Consider the following 25,889-nt stretch of genomic DNA (forward strand, 5'->3'; position numbering starts at 1 on the left):
GTTTTCTCATTTTTACTCTTCTGATTCTCTCCCTATTCCCACTGCAGTGGGAGTGAGCGAGTGGCTGTGTGGTGCTTAGTTGCCAGCTGGGGTTAAAGCACAACACAAGGCCAGTAACTTGCATTTGAGCTGTACATCTTCATCTTTTAGTCTAAAGAGGATATTGCCAGGGTATTCAAAACACAATATCTGCTGAAGCAGCCTCCTGGAGAGGCACTAGCACCAGTAGCTGGCAGGTCTGCCTGGCCTGCTATAGGTGCTCAAAGATAGTGGAAGCGACAAGGTAAAGCCACCTCTAGAGCCTGTTTCTAAAGCTGTCTTTCTAAAGCACTGCCATCCTCATGGCTCAGAATTTGGGCCCTAAGGATGTTTGCTCAAAGGTGTGAGAACTCACGCACTTGACCTTTTGGTTATTTCCCAGCCTGAATGTTGCTCTACAGTCAACATACGGCTGGCAAACCAGGCCCAGCCTTCAGAGCACTTAATGCAGGCCATTGCCCAGTGCCACCACCTACCTCTTTTCCTGAGAGGTAGCAAGGCAAAGGTATGAGCAGTTTTGGAGAGCTGTGGCACACTCGCTGCTGCTCTCCCCTGGGGGCCAGCAGCTTTGCCCTTGGCACATGACTACTCATGATCGGCTGATCGGGACTCAAGACATCTCTGTTATGCCCGGGGAAAATCCCCGGTTATGTGACCCAGTTATACGGGCTACATGTGGGAAGAGTCATGCATATGCATCCATCACCTGATGGGAACGGCTGCATCTTAGTCACGGGGGCGGGAGGCAGGCAACTTGATCGCCTCTGAATGGCTTACTTCAGTGAAAAGGCTGGGCAGCAATGATGTAATGGATATTTTATCTATTGTAAGCAGAATTTCATTTTTCAACTGATTGCCAAGTATGCTATTCAGCACCCAGGAGGTTTAAGAAACTCTTAAGCTCTAAGACAGAACAAAATAGTTTGTTGCTGTTTTATTCCCTCACTCCTGGCTAGAAAGTGTAATTCCTTGGTTTGCTGGCAGAGCACCCATTTGTTTAAAATCTCCCACCCCTGGATGCATTCCCTTCTTATCTCTCCCGTTCTAACAGGTCACTTCACTGTGTGTACATGGCATTTCTCACACATTTTGACTTTTGTAGCTGAGCTTTCCTAATCAGTGATACGAAAGCCGACATACTCTAACTTTACATGATGTGACTGTGTTTCTGTGATACATGCCTCAGTTATACCACTCAGTGTCTGCTGCTGTTTGCTGGTGGTTTTCTGGAACAAATCAATCTCTCCAGTTTCAATATGTTCCAACAGATGCCACACATTAACCACTATTTTTATTCTCAGCCTGAGTTTCACCCCTCCAACCTTTCCCAAAATATTATGTTGCCAGTGTTAGTTACAGTTTGTTTCTGTCTGTAATTATTAAAGTCTCTTCCATGACAACCTGATAAAAGGTTGGCCACATTCCCACACTTATTAAGCTCTCAAGTGATGCAAATTGTAACAAATATGCCAACCAGACTGGAAGAGCTCTGCCTAGTTTGTTTTTACACAAATCTGTAACTTAGCTCTGCATGGTTATTTTCCTAGGAAGCAAACAATATAAATAATACAGAGCAAAACAAAATTTTGGCTTCTTTTGCCTCTTTCCATTCTATTTCCTTTCTATCCCACTAAGTGAATCAGATGTTCAGTATTAGCCTGTCCTTTGGTTACATGCAGCTGCAGGCATTGGGTGGGACTCTGTGGCTGCAAATACCTAAGAGGAAACATAGAGAACAACGCCAATATACAAGCGGTGAGAGGCTCTGTGCAACGTTATGTAATGCTACTGACCTCTTTTATGGGGCAGCTGGAAGACAGTTACCTTCTGAACATGTTACTTGGATAACAGAAAAACAGATTAATGAAAGCCTTTGTTAAAATCCACTTGGAAGCAGTCCAGCTGTAATCATCTCCCTTCTGCTGTTCCTTGAGCACTGGACAACTCATCACATGAGTATTTATGGCCTGGCGGCTGTTTGTGCACAGGTCTTAAGTCTGCTTTTAAGTCTGAGATCCTCCTATGTAGTCAAGTAAAATCACTAACGCTTTGACTCTAGTAAGGAGAGGAAAAGGAGAGAAAGAAAGGAAAAGACAGGGGCAACATGTTAGAGACAAGCGAGAGATATCAAGTTAAGGAAATTCTAAAACATTATCCAGATCTCCTGCAACCTGGGCACAGGACATGGCATTACGCAGGCATGCTTGCGGCGGTTCAGGCAGCAGAACAATACCAGGTCTCCCAGGTAACAACCGTACACAGTGAGCAATCACAGCACTCGACACACTGCAAATCCATAGGCTGTAATTCATTCGGGCAAATGACTCAGCCACAATTGATTAATCAAATACTTACGTCTCGTACACTCTCAATTAGCAAACTTAGTAAAACCATGATCGATGTGAAGATTGTTAGCGGCACAACACCCTCCCCTCCTCTGACACACTTCCCCAATTAGCTTCATTATTCTCATAAACTCTTGCTGACGTGTCAGTCATCTCTATTGCTAAAGTTCTGATATTTCAACTATCTGGATGATTCTGGTAATCATTAAAACTTGTATACATTGTTGCTGCTAAAGGTTTCTCCCATATTAGGACTGGGTGGGGTGGGAATGCCCAAAGTAATGACCTCATCCTGGCAGTAGGTGAGGAATGAACAGAGACTACCTGAACAATCCAACAGGCACCTCAGTTGCAAACTACATGGAGATCTGCATAGCATGGCAAGACAGGTGGGGATGAAAAACGATCACCATGTAAATTATTAGAATGACTCTAAACCAAATAGGGCTAGGCTACAGGTCTGCAAATCCTGTTTCCGCATTTTGAGATCTCTGCATTTTTGCTCGGATTTGAACTCGATGTCCGGGATAACAACTGCATATATAACAACAACAGTACTTAAAGGATTCGTTTTCCTGTCTGCAGTCTCCAGTGCTGGGGTCACCGTTTTGCACGCCACTGAATGAATGTGTCTGAATGAGCCTGCACAACAGGGAGAAGTTGCACTGCATAGCAGGTAGGTCATGCACTGAGTAACGTGCAGGTATTCCATTTGCTCAGCTACAATGAGTGCCTGGTCATCTGCCCACGGAGAACGGGTCAGACGTGAGGGTGGAAAGAGCACAGTCCTACTTGGTCCCTTTGGGTAAACAAGCCTTGACCTCAGCCAAATAGCTTAGGATTGTTAATAAAGAAGAACTTTGTTAGGCATTTGTCATGCTCGCACTGGCTGATGAATAGAGGTTGTGAGATGGTGTGGCGAAGGGAAGACTGAGGAACAAAGCTGCCCAAACACCAAGGGAGGCTTAGAACTGTGCAAACAGCTACAGACAGACCTGGTTCATCACAACAGGTCAAAACACAAGAGGGCAAAGCAAGATGCAGAAGATCCATCAGACTCAACTAGACATCAGAGAGGGAAAAACCCTGGTAGTCCAGTCCTGTACTCATCTTTTCCATGACAGCAGGACTAGGCCCCTGTCTGCCATCTAGCCAACTTCTAGCCAGACAGGGCCTTTTTCCCCCTGATTTTGGCTAATCTTTTCCAGTGGTTTTGGTCATTGGCTTTGCCTTCTGGTAACACTGACATTAGACATTTGAATAAATAATAATTAAATCAGACTGGCATTGAGTTTTGCTGTGAGAAGCATTTTTCCACCAAAGCTGCTTGCCAGTCACCCACAATTTTGTTTGGCAAAAAAGAGAGGAATTAAAAAATAAACACAGAGTAGTCAGATTTGCAATGGCTACCTGTCTCCTGTATATTATTTCTCCAAGGACTACAGAACATTGTTTGGAGTGATTCTGCGCACAGTATTTTCCACTAGCTGCCCGTGGCCTGAAATGCCAGGGATCTGAATCAGGGTCAGAAGCCCCCTGACACAGCAGAACTACAGGCATGTTTAGGCACATGCTTGACTGTGTCTTGCTTATTTTGCAGATTGGCAATTTAAATGAAAGTCAATACAAGAAACAGGCATTTGATTTGGATGTAACTACTTCAAACATTTCCAAAGCCACACTTGGGTGAGTCACAACACCTCTCACTACCCAAAACCTTTAGATGTTTGTGTCTAAAAATGAAGTCAGGAGGTTTACCCTTCACAGTCAAGACTGATACAAGCCAACAGTGCTATAAACCAATTCTTCTAAAAGCAGTAACAGCTCAGCTGTGAATCACTGAAATGCAGTGACTAACCTCTGGTGGAAATTAGAACTTGTTGCCTTACCCGCAATTTTCTTTCTTACCTCAGAAACACCCAGAACAAACTAAATCTGGTCTGCCTTAAGTGTGCACCCAGGAGGAAGAAGAGCTAGAATACTGATCATTTATAGCAATAGTTTGAAAGGAAAGGCTGCGATTATCAGGTGAAAAATTACAATCTTTTTTATTGTCTCAGTTTCTGCTAATAAATGAGTACAATCACTTTTTGATCAGGCTTTCTAGCTTTTGTCCGCTCTCTAAAACTATAGGACGTGCAAAAACACTGCAAAAATTCGTGCTCTGGTGTACAAGAAACGTAGAGAGAAAAAAAGGCAGGAACAATGTACAGAATAGATCTGGATGACAGTCATTCCAAAGGCAAAATTATTACAGGCTATTATCTAGTTGTCTGGAGGAGCCGTGGACCAGCTGGCTGTGATGTTCTGCTCAAAGTTAAACACAGACAGGAAACCGCATGTCTGATACTGTAAAAATCGTTTGTCTTCCTGCCATGGCTAACCAGGCAAGCAACCCAAAGGGGCTGTTTTCATTTAAAAGAAACACTAATCCACGACAATAAAAAAGGAATGACAAAGCCTCAGTTCTCCCCCCCTTCCAACTGGAGTTAATGCTTGTGTTTGTGAATGAACTGGAAATAGTACAAACTGAAGTTTTACATTAATTTTTATCTGTAGTTATTCACTTCCTACATGTGAATGCAGGGCACAGTTTTCATGAGTCACCTAGAGTGCTTACAGCACATGACCTAGAAGGAAAAGCTCCACTCCAAACAGTGAAAGGAATTAGGGTAAAAAGACTGGGTTTTAATCTGTACTACAGCTCCTTTTAGGCTGCTCGGGAAGTGCGAGGGGGGCTGCAGAGTTGATGGGAATGAAGGCAGCTGGTGTTGAATTTATAGAACAGTTTTCATAAACATACACACAGAAGACACACATTTGTCAGAGCGATTGTATTCAGCTACGTAGCTCCAGGAGAAACAGCTATAACGTGACTAATTTATAACAAATTAGCCCAAATCCACAAGGGCGTGGTTCACTTTGTATAAAAACTCCAGACAGTCGACACAGTAAGATCCTTCCACTGAGAACACATTCTCATCGATAAAATCAAGGCAATCTGTTAGAATTAGGTTCTGGGTCTACCACCTGTGCTCCCATCAATGCCAGCATTTACTCCAGCTCCTTTAAAGCCCACCCAAGTAAGGGTTGGTCATACAACCATGGATCAGCAGTCAGGTTGTCTGGTTTCAAATCAAGCTTGAGGAAGGGAAGAGGAAGAAGGGAGGAGGTGGCACCAGATATGGACAGCCTGGGCCAAGGGAGGCAGACTTTCTAGCTTGCTCTTGGCTAATCTGGAAGTGAGATCTAGAAGCCACTCACATAGTTGTCCGCCTCAGTGCAGTCACGCACTGTTTCCCAGGAGTGGAAACACAATTCTAACCCTTCGTTATCTCAGATAATGAGGATTTGGTTATATCCTTTTCTGAGGAACTTACAGGTGATAAGGATGGGTTCTGCGCGCCATACTCATTTAGAAGTGTGTGCACACAATGTTCTCCACAGGAGGCCTCACACTCGCCTGCGAGAGACCTGACTTAGTCTCAGTAAAAGAATCATTGTGGTGTTCTAGAAGTCACTTTCTGGCTCAAACAGAATCCAATGCATAGCGTTAGGAGCAAGGCCTGTTGAAGCCTTAGACTGCAAGCCGTGCACTTTCACCTACGTACACCGACCACATGCTGAACTCTTACCTAGCTACATGAAGGAAGGCCCTGAAACCGGTGCAAACCAGAAAGATAAAGTAGCCACAACCATCGGCAGAAGCTGCAACTATTAAGATAAGGAATGTCCTGCCTGGAGACAGGGAAAGGATCCAATAAGGAACAAGAAGACCCCAGACCCAAATATTACTATTGGACCAAACCGTCGCATGAGGGGAGTGGAACATAAACTGTAAGGGTATAATTGCCCAGGGATTTCTTTGTTCGGAGTCCCTCTCTGGAGGCACCTAGCTCGAGCTGCTCTTCACCACTGTACCACTCCATAAATTTGCCTGGCATATGCCATGTCGGAGACTCTGCTTTGGGGAAACCTAGGGTCAAGCCTGAGGGGAGAGAAAGTGCCCAAGGGTGAGTGTGTGTGTGTGACTGAGGAGTCGAAAAGAGGCACCCATCAGCTCACGGGAGCTGCCCACTGCGAAGGGACTCCGATCCTACCAGTTAAAGTCTCGGGCGGTGTGTGTGCGACTCCCTGGATGGTACAGGAATGCTTGGGCTCCTTTAACAGTGGGATCCAGTAGGTAGGAGAAAATAAAGTGAGGTGTGTGTGTGCACACGTACACATTTGTGTGTGCAGCATGAGGTCCACCAGCACTGTACACAGCTGCACTGCCTTTACTATATTTGCAGTGGCCTACATAGGCATTCATGAAGTAGAATGGGGACAGGTTATGCACCCGTGATTTGGTCTACACTCAGATTTCACTGGTTTAACTGAATTCACATACATGTCCTTGTGCCGTAGTAAGCATGAGGTAGCATATCCATCAGTGAAGGAACCTTCTAGCTACTTCACGCCCACCACAGAACAAGTGCAGATGGTCAGTTACAACAGAGAAGCTGACTTTTAAGTGCATCGACTTTTAAGTGCAATGTCTTGAGCTGAGTATTAGACTTACTTCAAAAGGAGGACAGCCTGGCAGGAAGAAATACCCTCTGAACACAGAAAAGAAAGGTTGAGATTTTACAAGACTTGGAAAGGCCAAAATATCTTCCGCCACTAGAAGTTTTCCTCTACAAAATGTGATTCCAAAGTCCACTGGTATGACACAGTTAGTATTACTTGCAAGGTATAGCCTAGGAATGCAGTGTAAATTATCAAACCTACCTGATGGAAAAATGAGTATATCATTGCATTCTTCACCTGTACAGGAACACATGAACATCAATCCCCCATCTTCCTTCTTTTCCCTCATCGAACACTGTTCTGAGCTGGAGTCATCCAACATGTGACCATACAGTGTTTCCTGGGGATCATGGCATATTGTTTCTAATGTCACATTTTCATCATTCTGTCTCCTAAAAATGAAAAGGAGAAAATTGAAATCAAAGAAGGAATATTTTACAAAGGGAGCAGACAGGACTGCGCCTGCCCAAAATTTGCTCTTTTGAGAACTCAAATGGGATTTGAAGAGTATCATATGTTCTTCTCTAGCTTTCCTGAATGGGGTAAATTTGGCTGTGTCTGGGCTCCTCACATGGGAGCATCTGTACAACGGCACAGCTATTCCTGTATCGTATTACCACTAAGCTCCAATGAGTGCCTTTGAAAATCTCACCCAAAATTATTCAAGCTAATGCTCAATGAACCACCGTGAACTTCAGAATATACTTTTGGTTTTTGTGGTCACTGTGCAGACAGTAAAAATCTGTGGGAAATTATGATAGAAACTGAATTATTTCCTCAAAATCTGAGGGATTTCTAGTGAGTTGGCCTTTTCATTTTGCTTTTGAAACCTACTTTCTGCACTGAAGGAGTTATCCTTACAATTTTTTTTTTTTTTTTTTTGTAAATAAAACCAATACCAACCATAGAACTGGTGCAAGCTACAGTTGCTTCTCTGTCAGGGAAATATTTACATCTGATAATCTGGACCATATTCCTGTTTTGTCCTGGTCCACAGATTTCATTTCATTGACACAAGACTCGGAGGCAAAGAGGACTTTAAATACAGTTCTCAACTCATTTGCCTTTTGGATAAATTGGCATGAAAAATCCATAATGTATCTTAAATTGCACTACAGCCAGTTTGTATGGCAATAACAGACACTGACCACTTACTAAAGGAGCACAGGACAAATATGGAACAGCACACTGAACTGATCCTGCATTTCAAGTGTCTACTTCCAATTATGCTGAACATCTCTTCAAGTCAATGGACACAACTAATCCCTCAATAAATGAATTAACGATGTCTTTCTGTAAGTGGTTCTAATTATGTTCCTAAATCAGCAGCAATGTTGCAAATAGCTCTGTTCCTTTTGTCCACCTATGAACTCATTAAAAGTGTTTCTGGTTTTCTTTGGTAGGATTGGCTTACCATTTATGGAAGGGCAAAACTCCAGTTTTCAGACTGGAATGCAAGTTTAGAGTCAACAAATCCTAAAAAGTGTTACAACTCATTTTCATATACTCTTGATTTCTTTGAACCTAGACATACGCTATATAAAAAGCACCTCACTTACATCAGAGTCACTATATACACAGAAGTTTTTTTTACCATTAAGAGAAAGTATTTCTACCTATACACGGTAAATAAGCCTCTTGTGATAGATCTACATGATCTAGTTCACTCTGAAACCTGAGGGAGAATTGCCTTTCTTCAGTAAATGCCACCACAATCCTCTCTGAGTCTCAAATCTGTTTCTACTCTAAGGGCTGTGGGTGGATGCAGCTTAATGGTTTGAGCAAAAACATGCCTCTTTTCCAATAACAGCATAAGCTGGAACAGAACTGCTTTAGAAGAAAAAAATCCCCAGAACATTTCATATCAGAATTGTTGTTAACCTCAAGCAACTCTCAGTATGCTGAGCAGAGATATGAGTTGGAAGTGAGAGTGCAAAGCCTGGTGAAGTAGCAGGGACATTCTGAATATCAGAGCAATCGAGGAAAGTACTAAGTAATGATGAATGAGGGCGTGCTCCCCTCCCCACCTGTATGAAAAAATAACTTACCATATAGCGACACAGACTTCACTATTCTTCTCACAGATAGCAGTGATGTTGCAGTTGCTCTTGCACTGACGTTGGTTTGAGCAGGTTGTTACTTTAATGTCACAGAATTTGCATAGGTTCGGGATTTGCAATCCATTTGCCTTATTTCTGTCTACAGGTGACATAATTTCAGCTTAAGAAAAAAAAAAGAGAAGGAAACTCAATAATGGTAGATTATCACATTGCTTTATTGCTCATTATCAAGATAAGGTTTTCATCAGCAGCAAGCATTCCCTCCCACCTTAAATTAGAAAATCTTTGATCTTTCACAGCTCCCAATTTTCTTTACATCAGGGTGAGTGCCACAGTGTCAAGACCAGGTTAATCAAAGTGAATTTGAAAAGTAAAATCAACTTCCATTGACTTCAGAGGGAGCCAACGTTGCTTTGTAATTTGCAGAATCAGGCTTATTCTGAGTCCAGTTTGCACTGAAATAACTCCTCTGCAGTCACCCATTTGCATTATTCACAGGCAGCATATCTGTCCCTCAGGTACAATATATTACATCATGGTCTGTGTGCCAAAGTAACTGTGGATACCATAGTGGGAATGCATGTTAGGTGGGTGACATCATTACGACATGGATCATGACGAATTTTACAAGTTTGTCTTTACTAACCTGAGGCATAATCTAGGCGTCATCCCTAATCTGATTACTGTTCACACAGAAAAACACAGAGCTGGAACTGACTTTTAACTTAAGGTAGATAGTCTGCCAGAGGTTGTGGGTGAAACTCAAGCTGGAAATGCAATAGGGCATCTGTGCAGCTCATGTAATCTGCTACTGGAGTCTTCCTGGGCTAACTCAAGGGGACTTGAACTCAAACTAACTTGCAATGACAGTCTGTCTCATAGAAGTCTACCTTGACCCAACAGCTACATTACTGCACCCAGGTAGTGAAGAATTAACTTGCTTACTGGTTCCGAGTCTTAGTCTTCACCATCTGCTTCAGTGTGGCAGCAATAAGGGAAGAGATTTTTTTTGTCCCAGTGTATGAATTTTAGGAAACATATTTTTAGTTCAAAAAGTATTTTGAAAAGCCAGCGTGACTACAAGCAACAGAAAATGCCAACATAAACTTTTTTCTAAAGCTAAAATGAATATGCAACTATCTGAAGTGGAGCAGACTATCTACAACAGTTTCAGTCTGACTCACTTTGTAATATATTTGGAAAAGTAGGTTGAACCACTTTAAGGAGATACTGGGCTTCATATAGCACAGCCCTTCTCTTGTAGCCACATGCATGTTAAAACTATGTTCATATTGCTCTCTGTGGCCAAATGTCGCTAGTCAACCGGTAACAGGCTACCAGGGATTTGTAATTTCCTCCTCTCTCCTCCATTAGCTGAGAAATCAAGTTTTTCCTTCTAGAACTTCACTATTTGCTACCATTAGAATATTTTATTACAGGAATTAAATATGCATGCTTTTTCCAAAAGGAAATAAAAAAGCCTCTTGCTAACATTTTCAATGGATTTCTGAGCCACTGTGAGGGACTGAGAGAAAAGTCTTCCCTCTTCATCCAAATCACACATCCTTCTCATCACTTGCACGCTCTGGTTCTGACCTAAGGTCTCTGATCTTACTGCCATTGTAATCAGCGGCAAAACTCCCAAAGATTGTAATGGTATAGAAGAAGCTCCTACACAGAGGGAAGGGTTATGATGAGCTCACTGGGAGCACTTTACTTGGGTGTAGAATGCTGGCAGTATGTTACGGGCTGGCTGAATTTTAAGCCCTAGGTAAACATTTCTTGTTCTTAATTATTTGTGTTGCAAGAACTCCCAAAAGCCACGCAGAAGAACAAAGCCTCATTGAAGCAGGTGTGGTAGGAACTCAAAAGGTCTTGAATCTAGTGTTCTATAAAATACGTGTTAATATAAGCATCATTATGGCAAATTCCTCCTCTCTTCTGGATGGTACCTCTTATTTACCACATATTGAAGAGAAACCAATAGCTGTATTGATTTATCTGGGTTCCAGTAACGATAAAAACAACGTGATAATGAGGGACTGTCCCTCTACCCACTAAGAGAGAATCTATGGGCCTAAAAGCCTGGATGAACAATACAGACAAGTATCAAGGGAGAGATGAAGTGACTCACCCAAGTTCACACAGGAAACCCGTGGCAGGGTGCCAAGCGGCTCACAACCGAGCACAGGGGAAAGACATCTGCTGCTCAGACTGCAAAGACTTTAGCTGCATCTACACTGCTTTCAGCTCTGAGCTCACATGGCTCTGTGTTTCACTGGGCAGCTGTGTCGCGATGGGTGCCACAGACACGACTCAGTCCTCTCTAGTGCCCGCAGCACTGGGGCCAAAAGCCACATGAAGGCAGGTCCTGGCTCATTCCTGTGCCGTCCCCAGCCATGCCAGGTTCTGCCAAGACTCACCCACTGGAACAAACATATGAAAATATGTTTGGACCTCTTCCAAGGAGGGATCTCCAATCCAAGCAACTTGATTTAAAACAAACAAACAAAAAACCAAACAACAACAAAAAAACCAAACAAAAAAACAAACTCTCTGGAATGCAGCAATCCACTGCAAGGTCACAAACCTTAAGTTTCTAAGTTACAGCGGTAGGCCTTAGTTCAATTACTAGCAAAAGGCTGGGTAGTTAGGCCCAGCTAATTTCTGAACAGGTTAAATTAATGGCGAAAGCTAATGGGGTTTTAGGACTTCCAGAACTGACTACACTTGAATTTTCTTCCAAAACTTTTTGTAATAGAGGCTAACAGTGCAGTGCCTCTCTATTCATTCCTCTGGCAGTTCAAGGTACTGGATAAACTGCCCAGGTGGACAAACTTTCTTCCAAGCTTCAGCATCTGATTTAAAGTGAGATTGCAGTTTACTTTCCTTAATACTAGCAGGTCTTGGTGTGTTGTTCATTAATACAGCTCGGCTTTGCCCACTCTGATAATGCAACTAGTTCCAAACTAACCGGGTTAAAGCCAAGTTTGCCTTTCCCCTATCAGACTGATGCTGAAATCAACCGCTGCAAAGGGCCTGAGATTAAATCTGGAATCAGATGTGAACCTTAACATCACTCTCTTCTGATCACAGCCTGCTATTAGACTCTGAGGACTTAGAAAGCCAGGAAAGATTCATCTCCTTCCAAGTCATGTGAACTCAGACCTGTCTCTAATCAACAAAATCCTGCCTGGATGACAAGTTGGTAGGGTTCTTCCTTAGGGACGTGTATTCACTCATTCCCTGAGGGGCCCACAAGCAGTGAGTGGTTCACGACCAGCAAGACTGCCCCTCTTTTTGTAGTCACTTGAATGTCCATCTCTAAAAATGCTTGAGTATCCTGTTGCGCACATCATACCACATGAGCCAGCTCCTCAAGGTTTTGTCCCATTTGGACAACCGAAGTCACTTGAACACTGTGGACAGAAGCAACTTTTCATTTTGCATGGAAAAAAAAAGTGGATATAATGGGAAAGTCAACAGAGAAAACACAGATTTGCAAATCTGAAGGAAGCCATCCTAAAACGTGTGCTTGTCTCCTAAAATGTGAGTTTTGCCATCTATTCTCTAATGTTAGTTTTCTTATTTTGACTTCTACAGGAAGCCTAATTCTAGCTTTCCTTGCTTCCTTGTCCATGGAGAGGGCTCCAAATAAAAGACTGCGGTTTCTTTGCTATGAAGCTTTCAACCAACCAGTTCAGCATAGAGAGTCACCGTGGTTAAAATGCATGGACCATGCAAGCCAACATGTGGGCTGGATATTATGGAAGGGACATCAGAGCAGCCCCATAGGAAATATCAACTCCAGGGATTCTGGTGGAGCCAGAGTTGCAGGACAACATTTTTACTCTATGGTTCACATCTTTTTTGTGATTTCTCAGGACCTTATAAACAGTACGCCTCATCCAAATCTACTGACTGTCTTGAAGTTGTTTGCTTTGTGTCTGTTGTTTGTAGATGTGTAACTTTCATTGAGGCCTCAGGCTATAGTTTACATTCCTCTTATTTTTCAGTATCATTACAGAACTCTCAAAAGCCAACAACATTTAAACAAAGCCCAAACCAACATGCTGTCTTTTTGGGAATATCTACACTGGAAAACTTTATTTATGTCTTAGGATGCATTTCAGAAACAGCAGCCAATTTCTCTTACTCCTATCTTGTAAAAATAGTTACTGCATTTCTCTTCTCACATCCAGTGCCTCTGGCACATGTATACATATAAAATAGCACTGCTGAGCAGACAGATCTCATCCCTTTAAAAAAAAAAAAAAATTGCTGAGGGAGATGTTGGGATGGGAACTCAACTACTCAGCTGCTGTGAAAGAATTCCACCTGATAGGAGAGGCTTGAATTTAAGACTTCACTACATCATGGAAATCTGCAAAGAGGAGGATGCCTTTATCAGAAAGCCTTGGAGGGGATTGTCCTTGTTCTCCCAAAGAGCACAGCTCTATGACATCACGTCTCAGTGGCTGGAAAGCACAGTAGCAGCTATGAAGAATGCCCAAGCTGTATTATCTTCTCATCCAACAGAAAGACACCAGGTTTTGCAGGAACAGTACTAAAGACAGCATTTTTTTCTATTTTGCCTACCAGCCCCAGTACACAATCTACAACCTCAGCAGAACTTTGATAGTGATGAGGACACTGCCAGCATCATGAAAGTGGAGATGTGATGATGCAAAAGCACATTCTTTCCCTCAACTGCCGGAGGGAAGGAGTCAAGGAAAATGAGTGATCTGAGCTTTGCTTTTAAGACTTGAATATATCCTGATGGTTATTCTTAATTATATTGATTATGTTCAGTGCAGTAATACAAGAAAGAAAAGACAGAACCATAATCAACCCCAAGGATTCAAAAATCATAAGTTACAAAATCACAAGACTAGCCAGAGAGATCGTGGAAATAAAGGAACAAAAAAAACCAAACCCAAGACCCAACCAAAAACCAACTGCTGGGTTCTCCTTTATTTGCTATTGCTGCCTGGACTCTTAGAGTGCATTTGAGTCATGTTTTGAAGCTTTGGTCATAAGCAGGAGGGTTGGAATTAGTCTAACTTACAAAATGAAAAGATAAAAAGAAAATAAATCACTGAAATCCAGGAGCTTGATCTTCAAGAAAAATGTCAGCTATCATATGACTCATCATAAAATCACAGGAGTTGGCAACACTGCAGATCACCTAGTAACTCCCATGGCAACACCTTCAGGGGTAACCCTATGAAATATGTATTTTCAATTTCTCAGTTACTGCTGCCAATTCCGGGCTTAACATCACCACGAGTTGAAATGGAGTGTCAGTCTGTGACACATACTTCCATACTCACATAGTTCATACTGTCTTGGACTCTGCTTTGGGCTGCAGTCCTTTATCTCAACTATGGTTTACCCCAGTCGGATTACCATGGGCACAGGACTTTTGTGACTGTTTCTATTAAGATTAACAACAATGATTATCAAGAGTGCTGAGACAGCCTCTGTAAAGGCAAATATGAGCTATCTTTTACATACAACTAAAATATGTCAGAGGAAAACAGGTTCCATAAATGTTTAGCTCACCAGATATTTAACAGTCCCTGTGGCACGACTCCAGAAAACCACATTCCTACAGATTCTTTTGCAGAACCTCTCTGCCTCGACCTGTATCACAGATAGTCACAGATCACTGACGTCACCCTGGTCTGCGCCTAGCAACTTACTTCCTTTTTTCCCTCCAAAGGTGTTTCACCTCTTAGGTTTCCTTTTGATCTTCAGCCTTCCGGCCTAGCACAACAGCTGCCTTAGTCGGTGCTTAAAGACATGCCTTTAAGTGTACTGATCGCACCTTTGTTTGCAAAGTGGTTGGGACCTTCGTGTCGCTTTCCTGCCTGATCAAACCTCATCGGGGCTCTGCAAAGGTTAAAGACCAAAATAACTTCCTTTTTATGAACACACTTCTTCGTGAAGTATTTGGAGGAGATGCACGTCATGGCTTCTCCCTGTCACGTAATGGCTCTTGCCCGTCATATGAAATAAAGCAAGTCACACCTATCGGATGGCAACAATACAACTGTTAATGCAACGAGACACACATACAGCCTGCAACCCATCCTATCACAAACCAGCCACTATGAGATGAAGGGAAAGAAGGGTCTGGTGGGGCCCACAGGCCTTCAAACAGTTTATGTGGGCTACGACCTGCTCTTCAGCCATACCCGAGAAGTCCACTAGGAAAGAACAGGGCAGACTAGGTAAGCCGTTCTGACAAGCTAGACCTAGCCAGAAGTAGTTTGGCCACCCCCAGCTGAAGGAAGGCCGAAACAGAAGAACTGGTTCACAGCAGGAAGGCCACAGATAGACTGCACTGAAATCTGGGAAACCACTATTTCCCACCTACCGGCAGGCAAGGAGCAGAGGAAGGTATGTGCAGAAGGAGAAGACAAAAGGAAAAGGAGCACGAGTTAGAAAATGTCATTTAACTCGTCTCTGCAGTGGAAGTGCCTGGCTTTTAACAGCAAGTGGAACTGGCAAAACTTTGCTTTAGGGATTGCTGCAGGCACTGACACAGAAACAGAATCAAATCTGGCAGGAGCTGGGGGGAGGGACACAACCAGAGAAAATAAGGGAGGGAACAGCTGGAGATCTTGAAGATAAAAATCATTCTTTTATTTAAAGCATTAAAATAACACTATTTTTATCCACTACTTCCAAAATGAGCTAGCATTGGCAGTTTTAATCGTGGGCTGGGCTCTTCTCGCTGGTACAAGGCATGGCAGCAAACTGCCTCAAACACACCTAAGAACGGAGCTCGCTGCCGTGACTCCTGACTAACATTAGTGCAGGTGTGAGGAGACTCCAGCTCAGCACTTATAATAGAAGTGTGAACACATTCTGAAAACAGGGAATAAAAATAACATTATTGCGATGTTTCAAATAATGAGATGGATTTTTACCTGCAGATTTTTAACTCGCTGCTCTCTTCCACATTTTCTGGCCACTGTTTAGCACTCCATGGTAGGTGGAACAAAAGAATACTGTCTCCAGGCAAAAAGGCTGAAAAAAAATCTAAATGATGGCTTCCCACAGGGCACTCAAAAGGACATTTCATCTTCTCCTGATTTTAACCCGCAGCCTCCCTAACACAGCCGGTAAACAGCACACAGCACTGGAGAACCGTATGTGATATAACACGAAGATCAATTTATTCAACTATGACTACAGGGTCTAGGGTTTTTTCTGCATAATGCATTAAGTTTGGAATTTACCAGAAGCTGTCTTTGGTGTTTAACTCCTTCTGTGGCTTCAGATATATAGTGAGTATCAAGTACAGCAATGCTCATCTGGTTCACAAGATTAGGAAAAGCAGCTTTCCTGCTTTGTTGGAATAAGCATGATTCATGGTTCAGGACTGACATTTGCATAGCTAATTCTGACCTGTCCATTAAAAAGCATATCCTACAACTTCACCTCCTTTTGTATTCTTGCCTGCCCAGTGAAAGCCGCCATTACTTCACTTGAAACAGAGCTGAAAGAGTATAAACATTTCAGCTTTGTACAAATATTATTTTTCCAATTTATATGCTCTGAAAGCAGACAGCAGTCATTCAAGCATTATACAGTTATTTCTGTGACACAGAAGGAAGCAAAGATTTTTGCATGACAGAAGAGTCTCTGTGGCAAAACCCCCAACATTTAAAACATACACAATTAGGAACAATTCTCATTCAGAAAAACACAAATGTGCCTCCACTCTCAGCTACAGAGCCTCACCAGAAAACCATGTAATTGAATCTTCTAAGTAGGTTGAATGGAGTTTCTGAACGCATTGTACCTCTCCCTTCAGCTAGTTAAGAAAGCCTGTTTACAGAAACATGCTTCTCTCCACTCCTGCCCCCTCAACAGTCGCACCACCACCACCAACCTACTTCAAAATATGATAGGGCTCTTCATTCTTCATAATGGTGTTGGGGAAGGTGAATCATTTGTCCTGAAAGAGGCACATATTCCCTCCAAAAGTTTAGTTTATATTTCTTCCCTTTATCTCTCACTACAAAAGAAATGAGGAATGTCCACCTTAAAGAGTCATTCAACCCTATTTTCAAGGGCCTATTCATTAAACTCCCAGTTTCCAACAGGGAAATTCAGGAGTCCACCCAGTACAGGTGGTACAGTACTTTAGGACATTTTCTAATAACGTTATGCCCAAGCTATTTCTATTAGCTGTGAAGTATTCCAGAGACACATCCTGGGTCTTCAGTTTATCTGCAAGGCTACTGACTGTGCTCAGTGCCACATACAAACCGAAAAATCCATGAGATCATAAAAAAATGGATCATATTCTTAAGGTATCAGCGCTGCTTACCTAAAGGCATCCCTTTATTACTTACTAACAGTCCTAAGTGTCTGTCTTGTGATATCTGCTTAACACAAAGACAAATCTTGTCTGCTTTTTTAGGAGCATCCTCACGGGACAGGCTACAGGTGGGAGGAAGGCAGAGAAGTTTCGAAGTCTATGTCACAGGGCAAATGACTGCACCTTCTGCTAAACTTCTGGGCAGCAGAACGCAGTAGGATCTACCGTAGGGGCAAAGAGGCTAACTTCAAAAGTGTTATGAGCTTCCTGCTGTATTGTATTGCCAAACCCTGCCGGCCTTCCCATGGGGAATTGCAGCTGTGGTACCTGTGATGGACAGAGTAGGTGGGCACATGGGTACAGTTCCTACTTCTCCCTTACACAGACTACTGTCGTGCCGGCTCATCACCGCGACACCAGGGCGGGCAGCCACACGGCATGCTGCGCAGATGGAGTCCTGCCCTCAGCTCCCACAGACCACTGCACAACCAAAGCCACAAAGAAATCAAAAATAGTAACATACTTGCTTGGCCAAACACTCGCAAATGACACCCCTACAGGGCTTTACTCATATTTAGTATATGGTCTTGTCATGCTTAACTTTCTGAATGGCTTCAAGTAACTAAGTGCTGGCCTGGCATACACACACCACCATGTGAGTTTAACTGATTAAATTAAAGGGGTGGAGGTTTTACGGCTGTGCATGTGGATCTTCATATCCTTTTAAAGCTGATATACCTCAGTATAAGTTATATTAGGAACAAGTCTAGCCAGTGTCAGAATTGAGAATTACTGCACACAAAGTTGCTGTGGTTTACTCAATTACTTTTAAATCAACTATAAGTTCAAGAGGTGTGAATTCTGTATGCGGAAAAAGCTTTCATAATATTACTTTACTATCTAACTGCAGCATTTTCGACAGGGATAAGGAAGGTTAGATAGATGTCAGAAAATCATCTCTTCCAAATGCAAAATGGTAATGATTTAAAGACTGAACTCTACGCTGGCAGCATGCAGCAACTCAGGTGGCAAAAAGCCAAATCCTTCTCCTGAAACTACAGTTAACTCTTGCTAAAGTTAACTCTTGCTACAGTTAAACTCTTGCTAAATGTATGTCCACTGGGCTCTAATGTATTCAAAAGAGCAGACTAAGATAACTAAAATGTAGAGGAAACTCTGTAAATAATACCTAAAAGTAGCTGCTGTACCTTATGAAGAGTTAATGCAGACAAGCAGATGTTTATTAACACTGTTCTTTCACTCAGGAGACTGGCAGGCACTTGCAAACCCTCTCTGGTCTCAGAGAAGAACCTCCAGGAAAGGTCATGAAATATGTTAGTTTGGGAGGAGATTTTTGTTTGCTTTTTAAAGCAGTGAAAATGAAGCACAGACATTAAGACTGTGACAAATCACACAAAACAGGAAATTCAAAGTTACATCTGACTCCCCCAGGTTCCCTTTGATACAGCTAGCTTGCTTTGTGAATCAGAAAAAGTATCACTCCTGTATTTGCCATTTCATGCTTTTATTTTTCATTTTATTTGCTTTTAGTAATATCCCCTTAAAACTACTGACACACTTTCCAGACAGGTTTTGGAAGGCATAAGGCCATACCCATCTTTCCTTTCAAAAGACTCCTGCCACATGCAGCTTTCCAGAGCCCTCAGTGGATCACTCCTTTGGGGATGCCACTGCAGAGCCTCCTTCACGCTCACAGACCTTTTTCGTTTTTAGTGTCGTTCCTTTTTGGTGCAAGAAAACATGTATTTTGAGAACAACAATTGTCTGCCTCATGGAGAAGTCCTCAGACCATTTTAAGAAAAATTACTAATTTGTTTCTTAAGCATTGTGAACGCAGAAGATCTTCCCTTTTCCTTTTCTCTCTAGTGAGGCCATACAGAAAACATCGGCACAAACAGCTTCAGTTTGCAAAAAACAGCAGTGCTGCTCCTCTGCTCTGGTTATTTGTTCACATCCCTCACTGCACTGTCTCCTCCCTCACAAGAGGAATCAGACCGCACCTTACCACACCTCCCTCCCCCTCCAAAAGGCCAGTTTGACCCAGGACAGCTCTCCAGTCTAGACAAATATCTGACTACACAAACACAATAAAGAATGTGGTATGAGGAGCGGGAACCCACGGCTAGGGTAATGCAAAATTGTATATTCCAACAGCAGCAGCACTGCTGAGGGCAGAGAAAAAAGTCTCCGTGGATCTACGGCTGCAGTTACTTCTGGGGCAAGGTCAGGGTGCCCACCGCACCAGGGCATGGGGGACCTGCTGTCTGCTGCTGTCTCCAACCTGAGCGCAGTCTGCTTTCAAATGCCACTTGCCCTGAGGCAGGAGATGTCACAGCCCTTCCAGGAGAAGAAACAAGGGCTCTGCAGTTATTCTTTTCTGCCAGGCATTGTCACTGCAAGGGCAGAGGGGACTTGCCTAGGACTCATCTGCATGGGCTATGACACTTTGGGGAGCACTCCAAGGATTGATGTTTCTCCCCAGAAATATTTGCAGAGGCACCTCAGGATGGGCCCCATAGCTGTTTAAATCCACTATGAAAGTAGATGAGAAGTTATTTTGACTTTGAAGTGTAGAAAAAGTATTTTTAGCATCTCAAGTCAGTTAACAACATTTATGGGAGACATCTGAGAAGACAAGTATTACTCTCTGTGACTCTTTCCTCAGCAGTACACAGACCTAGCAGATGTCTCCTCTTCACAGGATGCTGAAGGAGTCAGAGCAGTCTTGTTTTGAGAGTACACTTTTTTCAAGAGACAAGACTATATAAATGGGACAGATAGTACTATGAAGCACAGATATCCTCTGTCTGAAGTGAAACATCTGATTGTGCAGCAGATCTGTCCTGTGAACACAAAAATAAAATTCAGCCAGTCACCCTAATTCTGCCTTGTTTCAGGGAAAAAGTCTGATGAACATTTACCTGAAACTACCACTAGTCCGGGAAAATGCTCTGTAAAACCAGACAGACGAAAGTATTGCCTGAGTTTCAGCTTTTGCTCTGAAACTTTTGCTGAACTTTAATTCCCACCTCTGATTTCAAAGGGCTTGATTCTGACTGCACTTCCTTTTCTGTAAACTAGAAGCAAGATCCTGTAGACCAAGGAACAAAACCTTAGTCAAACAAAGCCAAACCTAAATAATGGATTTGGGATTTTAAAAAAAGTCATAAGCAGTCTTAAAATGTAACACAGTAATTGGAATGGGCTGCATCTGTTCAAATATCAGGTTAAGTGTCACATTCACAAGCAGGAAATACTTCATAATTATGAAGCACAAAGGGCACAAATAGCATAAGTAAGACATAAAAAGATTTTAGGTACAATGGCGTGGTTTGGAGTACATAAATTGCAGTCCTACTGTTCAGTGTTTTATTTTTACCTACGTGGAGGAATTCAAACTAGAGTTCCTCGATCTTTTTCCATGCACAACTCCATATTGCGCCTCTGTACTGGCCCTTCACAAGTGCACCTTTTGCGTCAACTGCTGGAGCATGTTCAAGTCACGAGTTAGGGGGTGCTTTGTGCCTCTGACTAGGACCCACACATTCTTTAAGCATGATCTCAGCAACCTATACAGCCAGGATTGGAAGTGATCGAGCAAACTGGCTGAAGCCACAGCTCTTAAGTCCACCCTAAGCAAGGATGGGCTCTGCATGGGGAGAGCCTCTATCTTGTACAATAGAAAACTGTATGTGTGTACGACAGTTGCTACTGAACCAGATCAGAACTTCTATGGTATTTTATAACACACTAGTAAGTATGGGGAGAAGCTGTGCGCACACAAAGACTCACAGCTGCCCATTCAAAATAAGCATTTAAATGGATTAACCAGACAACTGTGCTTTCAAGCTGGCAATCGTTCCACAGTTACATGATTCAGAGGGACTTATAAATATTTGTTTTTCCAGACAAAAGGAGGGTATTAGTGGGACTTTTTAAAAGTGCATTCACTGCCACTAACCTTCCCTCCCAGCCATAAACAAACAAACAAGGAAACAAAACAAAAACAAGGATGTGTTTAGGGTGCAAAATTTGTAGTCACAGTTTAAGACTTGGGGATTTTGGTTTAAGCTTAATATAAAAGACAACTTACTAATGTAAAGAGCATAAAAGACCTCATTTTGCTTAGCTTTTCAAAGACCTCTGAACTTGAGGAATATGTGAGAGATCTGGAATTTAAGTTAAGGCACATCCCCTGACCAAAGGGCGCTCCTACTATGGTACAAGTTTACAATATCATCTACAGATTCTGGTAAAACAGAATCCTATGCAATTTCTTTCTCTAGACTTGAGTATAACCCATCCTTCCTAGTCTATTTGAAAAACTGTTTCCAAATAAGAAGTCTCATTTAACAAGTCCACATCCTTTACACACACAGAGGTTTCTCTGTCAGTCACTGATGGGTAAACATGTTTATGCGGAAGCTCTGTCCAGAGCTCCTTTTCACTGTAAGGAGCCATTTTCCCCCAGGAAGATAATGTTTATGAACCATTCTGTCCCCACACAGCAAGTTTTGAATGACAGATTCAGAAAAACAGTATGAAAGAGAAATGACTCTCTTTCATAATCCATCAGCTCAGCTAAAACAGTAAATCAGAGGGAAGTTAGACTCAAATGTAATCCCTTGGGAGTAGAATCACTTTGAATGGATTTGGGGAAAAAGACACATCTTTCTCAAATTCAGTAGCTTGGATGGTTATATTTGTCTCTGTCAAGTTACATGCAAAGAAGCACAATAATAGAATTTAATACCCTGGGGATATGTTCTCTTGATAGATGCATCTAACTTCCACAACCGTTAATGGGAATTATATACTGAGTATTGAGAAAAGGGCACATGCATGAAAATACACACTTCTAATGATATTCAACCTTAGGAAAACTTTCTTTTGCTGACTTCTATTGCAGAAATCCTACTGGTGTGGCATGCTGTTACAGAGTTATCAGATTTCTTGGTAAAGAAGTCTCTCCACCAACAAAGCAACATCTCCCTTATCTGCCAAGGGTAAATTTGCTAACATATCCCCCCAGGTATTGGCTGTTGCTTTTAATGCATTTGCAAATGACTCCCTCGAGTTACCTTTGAGACTGTGAATCGGTAGCTGGCAATACCATCCTGCTGAAATAAAGGAAAGAGTTGTCAGCTACTTCATTTCTATTTGAGGCTGAAATTTTACTGCGCTTAAAGGAAAATAAAAGCCATGGGTGAAACATGCCCATTCTAAAATAAATAGGATTTTTACTCATAAATACATCCCTTGAAAGTTCACTGAAAGGTCTTTATCTTTGCTATTATTTCTAAATCACATGTGCAAAGAATTCATTCACTATACTATAAAACGGATTATTTTAAGGACAGTCTTTTCCGCATGTGTGCATGGTCCAGCAGGTAAGCCCCCACATTAAAAAAATCAGCCCTGGACACTAAAAAATCTGCATGTAGGAATACAACAATTCTCTCTCCATGCAACAATACAACATTAGCCACTGCTTTCGGCAGCCAGCCCCCAGCCGGGTCGGCTGGCGTTACAGCATAAGGTGAGGACATTTCCTACATTAGAGGCAGCTCAGTGGGAAGGAACTTGCCAGTATAAAATGTTTAGTCTACCTGCCTGAAGATGTGTGAGGGACTGCAGACTATTCCACTTTGTTTATGATGAGGCAGAATAAAATTGTAAATAAACTCAGAATGTGAAATGTACACATGGAGTTGGATTTCTAGGGTTTTCCCCTCCCAGTTGCTCCTGATATGGTCATTGTTTCCGTAAACCCACTCTTTCAGGTTCTCAAGCTATATCTTAAGTCATTCTCAAGACCATAATCTTTCAGCAGCATTCCAAGACAGCATATACACTGACAAGCTTGATTAGAAAAAATATTGCAAAAAAGAAACTGATTTAAGTGTCTACAAAACAATTACTTCTATTGAAGGAATTGTTTCAGGGAGAAAGCTGGGAAGAGATAACACAGAAACACAAGACCAAGCCTATCAAGCAGCAGCTCAGAAGCAAACCTTCCATTGCCTCTTAATTTTCCTCTGAATATCTCAAATTTCATTCAATTACTTCAACAATTTTTTCTAACAAGTGAAAAAGCAAAATATGATGACACTTCACAAACTTTTAAATGGTGCAGTTCATTTCTGGCAACAGCATAACATTTCTTTATCCTGCTACAGCAGGACAGAAGATGTTTACTGTCACATGTATTAGGGTAAGATCTTCAGCAGATGCTAATCTGCGATTTCTGAGTGCTGCTATGTCAAATTATACTAGCTGATGTTTAACAGTTTAGAGTCACTGAATGTTTCTGGATATTGGTCATATAGCACATCATCATCCTTCATCTGGAGGGCACTTATTCAACTGTAGAAATCGGTAATAGTCAGCAGGATGTCTAAGGGCTTCTATGAAATGCCTTGATAATTTTAATCAAATGCCAAGTGGATTAATAATTATGTCATGAAAATACTATTTCAACAACTGTTATTGAAGAGGCTGTGCATAACATGGCCGTAGTAGCTGAACCACTCAGCATCCTTCTAAACATCAGGAGCCAGTTGCATGCTTCGTTATGGTTTCTGGTGTAACTGTTCAGTGACATGGGCAGCTCATTCTCTAAAGCTGTCACTTTGGCGTTTTTCATAAATACTGCACTCGTGTAGAACACAATATGTTTTAAAAAGCGTTCTCACAAGACACAAAAATTCCAAGCTTTCCAAACACAGTAATAGCTTAGGTTATACCAGAGGAAAGTGCTCCGTAGGAATAGAGACATTTTTTTAATTCCTTGGATGCAAAATTTTATAACTCATGCATATTTGAAATATCCTTGCACAGGATTAGTTAGCAGAGTAGCTTAACTGTTTGTAACTTCTGGAGATGCTAGCCCTAGTTCTGAGAGGGACGTGAGTGATACCAGCCTGGTGGTGGCAAACTGCTGCATCACAGATTCATAGGTTACAGGACCTCTATGTCAGGAAGGGCTGGGATGATATTCCCAGTCTAGTCTTCTGCAAGTAAAGTCATTCCACTCACCTAGTTTTGCAAAGACCTAACTTCTCTGGGTATATATTTAGCAAGCAAAACCCTGTCTTGATTTAGAGATTTGCACTGGGAATTCCATCACATCCCTTGGCAGGGTTCTAATCATGAAATTACCCTGTTTGTTAAAAATGCACACCTTGTTTCTGGAGTGATTTAGTTCACCTACAGCTTTTATTTGTTGGAATGAATGCTTGTTCACCTTTCATAATCTCATCCGCTGCAGAGGCTAAAATATCAAGTTAGCACAGCTTAACACCTTATTCTCCATCAACCAACTGTGGTGAACTTCCATGTGAGCTCTCCTACCCACAGCTTAGCATTCTGGCAGAGCAGATTTAGCTAAGTTGCACTACCTTACATTTGCCTCGAGGCAAATGCTCCCAATTACTGGTGTTTATGTGATGTGTGGTATCTTATTAAGGCATGGCAAACTGCCTGCATATCTGACCAAATCTGTATTCAGCCAGGGACTAGCAGCTGTAGGTACCATTCCTAATTCTTTTGTTCTTCATATGTTCAAAACCACAACAGTCTGTCATTTTCAAAAAGGCAGGCAATCATTAACATTACGCTCTTATCTGAAAATGCTAAAAAGGCAGTATGGTTCCCTAAACAAACAGTACCACCTCCTTCCTAACCCACTGCAGGCCTAAGGACAATTGAGTGGAAGTTACTGCCCTGGTCAAAGCTATCTACGCCTCAATTTCAAAAGCACAAAATGGAAACTTAAAACAAAATCCACCTTTTAAAGGGAAGAGTGATACTTGTACAAGTAGTCTAACAACTCATGCTAAGCAACAGCTTGGAAAGGCAGGTGTTAGTGTTTTCTATTTCAAGCTATGTGGTTACGATAGCGGTAAATGTGCCCTGTCATTAACTTTCAAGGGTAAGGTACTTCAAATAATTAGTGGTTTGCTTCTAGCATTTGCTACCCACCTTCACCCATGAGAAGGCCAATACGTTTCTGACTTCAAACCACCAGTAGGTATGTGCCTGACAATCATACTGCAAGTCACCAGAACAAAAAAGCCCAGTTAGGGGAAGTGCAAGTTGGCTGAACCATGAATAATATGTAGGTAGACAACTGAGGGAAGAGTTAGGCCTTAAGTGGTCAAACTGAAGCAAGCTACCAAAGCTTCCTTGTGCTTCACCATTCCCTGGCAGCTCCTAGCACAGAGCCTTTTAACCTGAGAAAGACAGGGGAGAAAAAAGTGCTAATTGTATCTTACTGAACTTGGCAAGATATTTGAGGCTGATGAGAATTTCTGGATGCTCTAAGGGCTTTAATCCAGAATTTCTGTTGAGAAATTACTGTCTTTGAACCTCAATTTCCCAATCACAATAGAACAGTGTTGAAACAATCTCTGTTCATTTCCCGTAAGTTATATAATTGTCTATAGAAACTGTAATTAACACATCAATGTATTATTTTTTTGACACGTTAAGCAGAACTAGTTGAAACTGTGGAAA

At 42.0% G+C, this 25,889-nt stretch overlaps 1 protein-coding gene across 3 annotated transcripts in view; it reads right to left on the reverse strand.

Annotated features, from left to right (window-relative positions):
* Positions 1-25,889, reverse strand: part of TGFBR2 (transforming growth factor beta receptor 2) — a 61,584-nt gene that overhangs the window by 24,795 nt on the left and 10,900 nt on the right. For 2 of the 3 annotated variants that reach the window (XM_082328654.1, XM_082328656.1), the window contains exons 2-3: positions 9,002-9,173; positions 7,155-7,345 (exon numbers count right to left, since the gene is read on the reverse strand). In XM_082328654.1, the coding sequence (XP_082184780.1) occupies positions 7,155-7,345; positions 9,002-9,173 (363 nt within the window). Of the gene's footprint in view, positions 1-7,154; positions 7,346-9,001; positions 9,174-11,147; positions 11,369-25,889 lie in introns of those variants that run through there. The other variant, XM_082328655.1, reaches the window with a different exon arrangement.

Source organism: Platalea leucorodia (genome assembly GCF_965183815.1).
Source record: "Platalea leucorodia genome assembly, chromosome: 1".
Taxonomy (NCBI): domain Eukaryota; kingdom Metazoa; phylum Chordata; class Aves; order Pelecaniformes; family Threskiornithidae; genus Platalea; species Platalea leucorodia.